The following is an 11,224-nucleotide window of genomic DNA, read 5'->3' as shown; positions in this document are numbered from 1 at the left end:
CTCCCCCAGTCCCCTCCCCCCTCCCCAGCCCTCTCCCCAGTCTGGATATCCGACAAGGAGAAAGTGGGGAGAGCGCCTCCCAGGCCAAGCTGTGAAGATGGGAGCTGTCTGGGGGCCCAGAAGCTCGCACAAGGCCAGTTGTGCGAGGTCTCCAGCAGCCCCAGGAGAAATCTCGGACGAGCCGGACCTCTGTCACCTGGGGCACACAGCTCAGTTCCTCACGAACGACGGGGAGGCTTCTGTCCCTCTCACCACGTCACTGAGGTGACGTGATAGCTCAGTTCAGAACATGAGGGCAGGAGGTGTGCACAGCACTCTGGGTACTGAAAGGGCCCAGCGGCTAGTGACCCAGGCCACTTAGTGTCCCGGGCGTGGCTGCAGTTCCCTAAGACACAAGGGTTCAGGGCAGCAGCCTCCTGACACTGGGTGCTGTCGTGCTTAGTGGCCGTTCAGAAAGGGGCACCTGTGTGGGTCAGTTAAGTGTCCGGCTTCGGCTCAGGTCAATGATCTCAGGGTTGGGGGGTTCGAGCCCCGCATCCGGCTCTGTGCTGACAGCTCGCTCAGAGCCTGGAGCCTGTTTTGGATTCTGTGTCTCCTTCTCTCTGACCCTCCCCTGCTCATGCTCTCTCTCTCTCAGAAATAAATAAAACATGAAAAAAAACACAAAAAAAAAAAGAGAACGGCTGGGGGGGGCAAGCTTGGGACGTCTACGCAGTGCACTGTCCCGCCTCCCAATGAACAAAGTCCAGGTGCTGAATTAACCTACAAACTGAAGGCCCAAAACAAACCTCCCTGCAGACCCCAAACCAGCCGCGAGCCCATGTGCCTCTCCTGGCGTGGCCACCACTGCAGCTGCTGTGCGGGAACTGAGCTAGATCCTGCCCCCCGCAACTGGAGACCAGAGCCCCATTTACTCCAGTCACCAGGGTCCGTGGGCACGTTCAGAGGGCCGTCAGAGAGCCCAGCGCGGCCACACAGAGCAGTGAGACACTGCAGCTCCTTCCCGGCCAACTTGCAGAACGCAACCGCTAGGTAGCCACAAACGTCGGGGGAGTCCCGGCACATAACTTCTCGGATTCGGGGTCAGAAGTGCTGCCGGGATGCCACTAAGTAAGCTAGATATCGCTCACGGTTATTTCCACGCAGCACGGTTCTCCAATGCTATACACAGTAAGGGGGACTTCCTGGGAAATTTCCAGAAGCCACCACTCTGGAGAATAGGTTTAACCTCCATTTCAGCTACTCCAACAAGTGCACAGGGACCTGGGCCGCTCGTGTGCTGTGGGTGAATATACCATCTGGCACAGACCGTTGGTGACACCCCTTCCCCTTCTGCAAGTCGGGGTGCGAGGCCGTGCGGGGCCGGGCAGGAAACCTAGAGGCTCAGCCCCAGCCTTGGCAGAGTCCCAAGGCTGAAGCTCCGTTTCCATGGCAGGGGTCGGAGGCATATTTCCGTGACACGTGGCCAGCTTTCTTCAGTGGAGTTTCTCTCGTACCAGCTTTCTGTCTGAAGTCTCCGGCTTTAGTGCTCGGCCCCACAGTCCTTACCCTGCACCCCGTAACTAGGGTCTGCGGCTTCTAGCGTGTCTTCTGGCAGCTCTACTGTGCACGTACAGGAGGCGACTGTTTTACATCCTGGTCCCTTCACTTCGTAGGTCTTAGATATCTGATAATTTCGGTAGAGAGTTTCCGGCTGCATGGTGTTTGGCTAAATGGATGAGCCTTATTTAAATGATCCGTTGGGGCGCCTGGGGGGCTCAGTCGGTTGAGCATCCGACTTCGGCTCAGGTCATGATCTCACAGTTCGTGGGTTCGAGCCCCGCGTCAGGCTCTGTGCTGACAGCTTAGAGCCTAGAGTCTGTTTCAGATTCTGTGTCTCCCTCTCTCTCTGACCCTCCCCTGCTCACATTCTCTCTCTCTCTCAAATATAAAATAAACTTAAAAACAAATAAATGAGTCCTTTAGATGGTTTCCAATCTTTTGAAATTTTAATTATTAAAACCATCAGGAAGAGCTCTCCATTACGTGCCTAGGTTCATTTTTAATAGCTGATCAGTTGTTTACCTTGCAGGAATATTTTTAAGCTTGGAAAAGTCATATTCTGATTTTTAACAGACTGACCAGAGCCTCAAACAAAGCAACAAAACCCACAAACCCCGAACCGTCCGTCGGCCACCCACCCCCTCCCGCCTCACCTGGTGGAGGCACTTCCGGGCCTTGTCGTACTCGCTCCTCAGACAGTAGGCGCTGCCGAGATTGAACAGCATCACGGTCCTGGCAGAGGTGACGGAACTGGGGTAGCACTGAGGGGCCCGCTTCCCAGCTGGGGAGAAAGAGCGCGGACGCTGGTGAAGAGGCCAGGGCCAGGGGCCGCCCCGTCCACCGCCCGCAGCTGCTCGGGAGGGAGCCCGGCACCGTGTCTGAGGCTGACGGCAGAGGACACAGAGGCTGCCGCCTGCATCCTTGGGGCGCAAGCCGGGTGCTTTAAGTATTTACGGAACTTCTTACTCACAGGATTCCATTGCTTCATTTTCACCTTTGTCTGATCCTACAAAGACATGAAAATAAACCTGAGGGGGTGGGACGACAGAGCGTGTTTTCTAGAAACCTAACGTGCGTACGAGCTGGAAAATCTGGCATCCAAGCCATCTGCCTGTGGGTCTGGAGGCAGGGGCTTCCGAGGACCCAGCAGGTGCCCCTCCTGCCCCGTCCTGTATAATCGTCTTGTACAAAAGGATTGGCAGCCTTGCCTCCTTAAAGACTTAGCCATCATTTAAAACAGACTTTGAATGCTTATTTCTACTTTTCCCTGGACTGCAGAATCTCCCTCCAAAGAGAAAAATACAGTATGAGAATCAAAACAAATTGTTCTGGAGGGGCCTGGGTGGCTCGGCTGGGTAAGTGTCTGGTTGCTGATAATGCCTCGGGTCGTGATCTTGCAGACTGCCGGATCAAGCCCTGGGGTTGGGCTCTGCACTGAGCATGGAGCCTGCCTGGGTTTCTCTCTCTCTCTCTTCCTGTCTCCCATTCATGTGGGTGTACCATCTCTCTCTCAAACATTTCGAAACAAACCAAAAAAAAAAAAAAAGTTCTAATACTACCAGGCTTTCAAAAGTGAAAATTAATTTAAAATAGTCTCTCTTTTCTTTTTTTGGTAAGTAATCTCTATTTCCAACGTGAGACTCGAACTCATGACCCCAAGATCAGAGTTGCATGCTCTGTCAACTGAGCCAGCCAGGCGCCCCTTTCTAAAGTGAGCGTTTAGGTCATGTGATACGATAATCAACTCCCAGATCTACCCAGCAAACAATTACTACAAGGTAAGTACAGCCAAATTTGAACAGAGCCAGCCTAAAATTTCCTTCCCTTCCCAACTGTGCCCTTAAACTTCCATGCACGCATCCTGAGTTACAACAGGAAGGCAGTGGCGGTGATGACCAGTTCCCATCAAATGGGCCCTCACTGACCCTGGTCCTGTTCGTTCGAAGAGATCCCCAAGGACACATCAGTGACGTTCTCGGGGTTCAGGTGCGTAATGGCATCAGATATCCTGTCCAGAGAGATGAGGGCTTCTGCAGCGTATAAATGGCCGAGGAACCTAGGATGAAATAAAAAGACTATATACACAAGACACCCGGTGTATAACAAGATTGGTGTACACATGCTTCAGGTATTTCAAGTCTCTGAATTGAATTATAAGTGGATTCATTAAGGGTTACATTTTATCTCTTTATAAAAATATCTTAAAGTATACAATAATTGTTCATATTAGCTAAGCTGGAACAAATGACATGTACCAATTAAGAAAGAAGTTCACGAGGCACCTGGGTGGCTTAGTCAGTTAAGCGTCTGACTTTGGCTCAGGTCATGATCTCGCACTCTATGGGTTCGAGCCCTGTATCAGGCTCTGTCAGCACAGAGCCCGAAGCCTGCTTTGGATTCTGTGTCTCACTCTCTGTGCCCCTCTCCCACTTGCGCTTGTTTTTCTCTCAAAAATAAACATTAAAAAAAAAAAAAAAGATTTTATTTTTAAAGTAATCTTTACACCCATTATGGGGCTTGAACTCATAACACCAAGACCAAGAGTCTCGTGCTCCATGACCGAACCAGCCAGGTGCCCCCTAATATTTTTAAAAGTTTCCATACTTACTTTATCTAATCTCCATGGCCCTCAGGTCTCACCCACGGTAGCTAGCCTGCCCCAACTGACTCAGTCCCCATGAATCTCAGCCCTCGGACTTTAGGCTGTTTCCACTATAACCATTTTAGGGATTTATTATACACAGTAACTCCTCAAGAGCTCTTTAATTTTTTAAGGATTTTCTTCTAACTACCAGGAGCTGCAATGACTTTTTGATTTGCTTCTCCACCAAACACTTGAACAGAAATGCTAGGTTTTAAAAAACCAGTAACTTCAATTAGATTTTGAAATAAGATAATTTAAAAATGTTCTTTAACGTCGTATCCACAAGCCAGTAACCATTACAGAACACAAACACAGGTATCTAAAGAGCTAGTTCAAACTGTCTTCCAGGAGTTTATCTGATTGCAATGCCTTTGTGACTCGGGAAGCCAGGAAACCTCCAACTAGGGGTCCGAAGGGCAGGGAGCAGGGGTGCGGAGCTGCTGCAGGCAGGATGGCCTGCCAGTCCTCACCCGGGAGACGGGCCGTGGCCGCAGTGTCCATTAAGAGACCAGTACTCAAGAGAGAATAGTCAAGAGAATCAAATAGCAATGACCGGACATGGCTTGGCCAATCCTGGGGAAGCTGATACATGAAGTCAAACCCTCCTGAGGACAGCAAGTGCCCTTGGGGTGTACGGGAGAACAGAGAGCGCACCGCCAACCGAAGAACTGTAAGCAGCAGTGAGGGCCTGTCTCACCTCTGCTGGAAAGGGAAACAGAAGAGCATTCTCGCGCTGGCCGAGACTGTGCTTCACTCCGGGTGCTCCTGGCTGGGACGTCCCGGACCTGGGCGAGGGGGCCCAGGGGGATGGGTGCCTCCAGCCAGGGCTCAGGGTCCCCCCAGGCCTGAACATCGGACAAGGTTTCCTTGCAGAAGAGCAGGAGCCGTCTTACGTTTGAATCGTGACAAAGTCTCATAGGTCACTGGATGCTCTTATTCATTCTTTTTTTTATTTTTTGAAATACAAAGGTGTGTTTGGGGAACACTGGCCCGAAACCACCTTTATCACGGTTAATTTTAGATGCTTGTATAAAGTAATACTTTTTCTTGAAGACAAGAATAATTAAATCGTCACAGAATCATTGCCCAGAGCACGATCTCACGTTCTAAGCACTGAACGTACAAACAGAGACCGCTCAAAGGCAGAAGAGTAAGTAACTACATTTTGGAGATTCTAAGCGCATACCCACAGGATGAATGAGAAAAACAGCTGTGCTAATGCTACGCAGACTATCCGTGTCTGAATAAAAGCCACAAACCCACTCAGTTTCCACAGAAGGAAGATGTGCTTTAGCAAATGTTAGAATGACAAGGACGGGAAGAGTGAGGCGGCATCGCGGAATGTCAACAGAACTCATCTGCACAGGATTCCTGTTTGTCTATTTACACTGCATTCCCTGAATCAGATCTATCCTGTTGAAGAAACTCCTTTTTTGGGGGGTCTTCTCCCCAAGGGCCCGTTTCTCGCGGGGACGAACACGGGCTCCAGCCGGGCCCGGAGGGGGCGGGGGATGGTGTGCAGCCCTGCCTCCCGGCGCTCAGTCCAGCAAATGCCATTTCTGTTCCCCATGAGGCACAGCGAGGGAAAAGCGCCCAACACAGAGTTACCAAATTGTTCCAGCCAGCTGCCCTGTCCACATAACACACATCCCACCGAGGGAGGGAAAGGCGGCAACGTGCACCAACAACTAACTGAAAACAGCCCCACACAAAGAGCCCGGGACACACAGGGCGAGCCGCACTTACTTCAGCGATCCTGACAGCTTGGGCTGCTGCAGAAGTTTCTCGGCGTGATTCAAGGCCATGAGGTTATCACCTAGAGCCAGAGCCACGTAAGCACTGCAGGCGAGGATGGAGCACCTGGAACACACACGGCAAGGGCTGAAAACCTGCGTTACCAAGTTGGCAGCGGCTGTATTTGTCATTAACTAGGAAAGGAGACCCCAGTGACAGCCGTGGCAACTGCACTCGGGAAGGAAAGGTGGAGGCCACAGCACTAAGGGGTGAGCCTCGGGGTGACGACTCAGGGCGACAAGTACCATCCGAGCCACAGTGTGCTATTCACCTAAATCATCTTTAGCTTCCACCCAACTGACTCTCACCTCTAACAAAATAACCAAGACTTACAATACATACTTAGCCTGTAAAACAAAAAATAACGTAGGTAATGGCCTAGTGAGAACTTACAGAACATTTAACATCCTAGAAATAAAGTTACAGAAGCAGATATTATTTCAAACTGATTTCATTAAGAAACACAATTAAGTCACTAACAAATCCATTTAGCTTACCGTACAGCGTGCTTCTCTGACCCTGTGAAGAGATCTATAGTTCTTACTAAGCAACGGTATCAAGAGTAACGAAAGGAATTCCATTCATATACATACTATGACCCCAAGTGAATATTCAAGAAAGAAATCAGGCTGAAAAACTACATGTGAAGATAAGAAAACTTAAGTTACGTTGACTTTGCTTAGCTGGGTTGGAAAGCTAAATTTCTGTTTGGTTTTTCTACTTAACAGGCAGCCCGTTTAAAACAGGTCCAGCTAAAGACTTGACGCTAATAGATCACTTGAATGTTAAACAACCGCTCTAAAAAGCAATCTTAAAATAAACCCCTGTCAAATTGAAATGAGGTCTGAATGGCCAACCACAAACGAACCAACGAAGACACATGGTTTTGAGTTATGTTTACAAATTACAGTACAAATGTGTATCATTAAGTGCATTCGGGCTGTAATTTCAGTCTAAGGGAAGATGTAACCACCGCATCACTGCAGTTTCCTGATAATCTGAAATCCTCTGATGGAAACGGCCCTTGTAAACGCACAGCTGCACAAATCCCCAAATGTCTGCTTTTTCCTCTTCATTGGATGATTCCTGGTTGTTGCAACCTTGGAAAATTATTCACAGAAGGCAAAGTATGCCCTCAGCGTCTAAGATCACAGAGACATAGCCTGGTCCCAGAGGAAACACAAGGGAATTGAGATTTATGGCCTTAACGCTGCAATCGCAGGGCTGAAAGAGTGCCTCATGTGGTCCCTTGTTTCATGCAAGGTGGAAACTGAAATCCAAGGTCATTAAATATATTCTCCGGCTTACAGCGTGTGATGTGAGCCGCGACTAACAGTGACCCCTAAGTCACCGCCCTTCCCATGCCAGCACACTGCTGCTCTGTCAGGTCACAAGACCGCCCAAAAACAACACAGAAAGAAAGGGTTATATTATGATTTTCCTAATGCATATGTAGCTCTGTATCCGTAGTAGGTACTCAAACTTGTCTTTTTAAAAGGGAAGAAAACGGGTTTTCTGGCAGGCTCAGTCAGTAGAGCATGTGACTCTTATCTCAGGGTTGTGAATTCAAGCCCCATGTTGGGCACAGAGCCTACTTAAAAATAATAAATAAAAAAATATGGAAGGAAGGAAGGAAGGAAACAACGTAATGCAAACATGAGAAGTTTACATCTTCTTACCGAGCACCTGAACACCTGCACCCTGTCCCCAGAAGAGAGTGCAAGCAGGCCAGCCGTGTCGTTCTCAAACGGATGTTGCTGTGCTTCTGAGAGCTGTCTTACCAGCCAGGCCGCTCAGTGGCCACAGCCCCTGGGGAACATCCCCTTCCTCATGGGCCCAAAGGAAGGAGATCCCGGCTGGCGCTCTCCCTTGTGCGGAAGCTCCTCAGGGCTTAGCTCTGTCCTGACATTGGGGGACTTAATGTCTGTCCTCTTTTGGATTATTTGTAGTTTTTATTTATTTATTTTTTAAAACTTTACCTTAAGAAAATTTTGCTTTAAGCTTATTTATTTTGAGAGACAGCTAGCGTGAGTGGGTGTGTATGTGGCAGAGAGAGAGACAGAGAGAGAGAGAGAGAGAGAGAGAAAATCCCAAGCAGGTTCTGTGTTGCCAGCATAGAGCCCGAACTCATGATACCGTGAGATCATGACCTGAGCCGAAGCCAAGAGTCAGATGCATCACTGACTGAGCCACCCGGGCACCCTCCAGTTTTAATTTTAAAATGGCAAAGAATAGGGGCACCTGGGTGGTTCAGTTGGTTGAGCATCCGACTTCGGCTCAGGTCATGATCTCATGGTTCGTGGGTTTGAGCCCCACATCAGGCTCTGTGCCGACAGCTCAGAGCCTGGAGCTTGTTTCAGATTCTGTGTCTCCCTCTCTCTCTGACCCTCCCCTGCTCATGCTGTCTCTCTCTCTCTCAGAAATAAAAAACATTAAAAAAAAAAATAAAATGGCAAGGAACCCTCACTGTCAGCCAGGTATGTACTGCTTACAAAGAGAAATGCCTTCTAAGGCCTTGGTCTCCATCTCCAGAAGCCCAAGGCCTCCCATCAGCTCAGGGCCTGTATGAATGACAATCACAAAGTTTAATACCCATTTTCATTCACAGTTTGGCCAAAGGTCAGGGCAAAACACAGACTCATTAAAAGCAGAAGCCTGCTATTTCTTTTTTTTTTTTTTTTTAATGTTTTATTTATTTGTAGGAGAGAGAGAGAGACAGCATGAGCAGGGGAGGGTCAGAGAGAGAGGGAGATACAGACTCTGAAACAGGCTCCAGGCTCTGAGCTGGCAGTCAGCACAGAGCCCGACGCGGGGCTCGAACCCACGAACCGCGAGATCACGACCTAAGCGAAAGTCGGACGCTTAACCGACTAAGCCACCCAGACGCCCCAGAAGCCTGCTATTTCTTGTCTCCTACACAGAGACAGCCTGATTCGCCAGCACCTGTGTGGCCGCGGTCTAACGGGGAGGGCACAGCTCTCGGTGATCTCTGACCTGGGCACCCACACCTCCAGCTGCCCTCCTTGGGGGCTGCCCGCTCCTCAGGCGGGGGAGGCAGCCTGCAGGCTCTGGGCCTGGCTTGCTGGGAAGCGCCCGGCCTGGCCGCTCCCGACAGTAGGGGGGCTATTACTGCCCCAGCCCCCTGTCAAGCCCACTTTGGGTCCAGAAGTCAGTCATGTAAGACTTCAGCAGGTTTCCGCCGCCCTGCAGGTCGAAACTGCAGTTATGTACCAGGTAAAATCTGGTGGCCTCAACTGTCACCTCTTGTCCCAGAAGAGAGTGCATCAAATCACAACAATCTTTCTTTTCAAAAATACTTGAAGGGGGATGCGGAACTCTGTGGCTGGCGTTCTGATCGACAGCTGTCAGGGTTAAGCGAACATCCCTGCACGAGACCAAACCCAACGCTGATGGCCCCTCTTCTCCCAGGGCCTCCCAATCCACCCCGACTTCTCGCCGCCCCCGTTCATCCCCCAATCCGCTTAGGAAGTAACAGCCCACTTTGCATGATTCCACAACCACACACAGCTCTATCTACCAAGCCCCTGGAGAAATCACTTTACTTTTGAGACTTGCTACTTAAAATACTGAGCCCCCCCACTCCCACCCCCCTGCGTCCTCGAGTCACTGTCCGATCTGCTTTACCAACCACTCAGTGGATCTGACAGTTCATCAGACTGGAAGAACTATATCTCAAGGGAAGAGACACACAGCTTCTCCCAGCCCCTCGCCCCCTCCCACGGAGGGCCTGACACGACCCCACATGCTCTCCGCTACATGCTGGGGGAGCCTGCGCCGGGTCCACAGATGCCAACCCTTGGAAAGGAGACAACAAAAAAGACAAGAAAAAAGAAAGAAATGGGGGTGAGGACTTTCCTTAAAGCATCAAATTACAGCAATAAGCCACATAAGACCAGGCATCGAAATATGTCAGGCCACATATTCTGTGAGTTAAATGAATGTAAAACAAATGTCTGGAATAGTTTAACCCTTATTAACAGGGGCTAAAATAAGGGTAAATTTAGTCACCATTTGTCAAAGGAAAATACATTTACAAGGCAATCTTAGCAAACATTCTTTGAAAAACTGACTCCAAAAAATCCAATAAAGAGGGGCACCTGTGTGGCTCAGTTGGTGGAGCATCCAATTCTTGACTGCAGCTCAGGCCATGAGCTCACGGTTCGGGGGCTCGAGCCGGCATCATCTGCACTGACACTGTGGAGCCTGCTTGGGATTCTGCCTCCCTCCTTCCCTGCTCCTCTACTGCAAGTGCTTGCTCCCTCTCTCAAAAATAAACATTAAACAAACAAAAAAAATCCAATGAAGAATTTCTCCTGGATCGCCTGGGTGGCTTAGTCCATTGGGCATCCAACTTTGGCTCAGGTCATGATCTCACAGTTCATGAGTTTGAGCCCCGCGTTGGGCGCTCTCGCTCTCCCTCTCTCAGAAATAAATAAAACATTAAAAAAAATAAACAAACAATAAAAAAATAAAAAGGAATTTCTTCCAAGCTGATTACGGTATTAGATTTTATAATTAAGAAAATAATAACCAGGGTGCCTGGCTGGCACATAATAATCAGTTGTGTGATAGATCATGCAACTCTTGATCTTGGTGAGCCTCCACTGTGGGTATGGAGCCTACTTAAAAAAAAAAATCTTTCAAACTGTTTCCATTTATCTACAATAATCTCCAAAATGTTAAACCTGTCAACTCTCAAATCTAAAGAAAATTGAAGAGTTAACTAAGTTTTTCACTTCATGTCTTCTATAAACATTTTGCTTTCTAATAACAGTTCTGTGCAGAAAAACAAAACAAAAACAAACAGCTTAGTCACACATCCCAAATCCAAAACAAATAAAAGAAGCCCAGCACAAAGAAGCAGAAAAAAGGTTTTGTGAACCAAATCTACCATCTCAAAGGACCCAGTCCTAGCCCGAGCTAGCAAATAAAATTCATGAAGTCACAGATACAGCATTTTATACACAGGACCTGAAGAGCACCCAACCCAATCCATTTACCTGACAAAAGAGAAAAGTCAGGCCTGGAGGGGTTAAATGATTTGTCCTCTGACAGTGGTGGCCTTAAGGGGCTGATCACTGAAGGATTATTTGAACTCTGCCAATACTAACCCTGCTGATAATGTGAAGGAAATGTCCCACAGGCAAGTCCTTCTCTGGCAGAGCTGATTGTAAACGGATACATTTCAGTAGGCCCACACACTCCTGGAGATTCAAGATTAGT

At 48.8% G+C, this 11,224-nt stretch overlaps 1 protein-coding gene across 2 annotated transcripts in view; it reads right to left on the bottom strand.

Annotated features, from left to right (window-relative positions):
* The window catches only part of CNOT10 (CCR4-NOT transcription complex subunit 10), a 65,301-nt gene that overhangs the window by 3,343 nt on the left and 50,734 nt on the right, over window positions 1-11,224 (bottom strand). For both annotated transcript variants that reach the window (XM_077754277.1, XM_077754278.1), the window contains exons 14-17: window positions 5,933-6,046; window positions 3,468-3,598; window positions 2,513-2,548; window positions 2,196-2,323 (exon numbers count right to left, since the gene is read on the bottom strand). In XM_077754277.1, the coding sequence (XP_077610403.1) occupies window positions 2,196-2,323; window positions 2,513-2,548; window positions 3,468-3,598; window positions 5,933-6,046 (409 nt within the window). The remainder of the gene's footprint in view (window positions 1-2,195; window positions 2,324-2,512; window positions 2,549-3,467; window positions 3,599-5,932; window positions 6,047-11,224) is intronic.

Source organism: Crocuta crocuta, unplaced genomic scaffold (genome assembly GCF_008692635.1).
Source record: "Crocuta crocuta isolate KB4526 unplaced genomic scaffold, BGI_CrCroc_1.0 scaffold70, whole genome shotgun sequence".
NCBI lineage: Eukaryota > Metazoa > Chordata > Mammalia > Carnivora > Hyaenidae > Crocuta > Crocuta crocuta.
The sequence above is the reverse complement of the archived record's forward strand: the minus strand, read 5'-3'. Positions and strand labels throughout refer to the sequence as shown.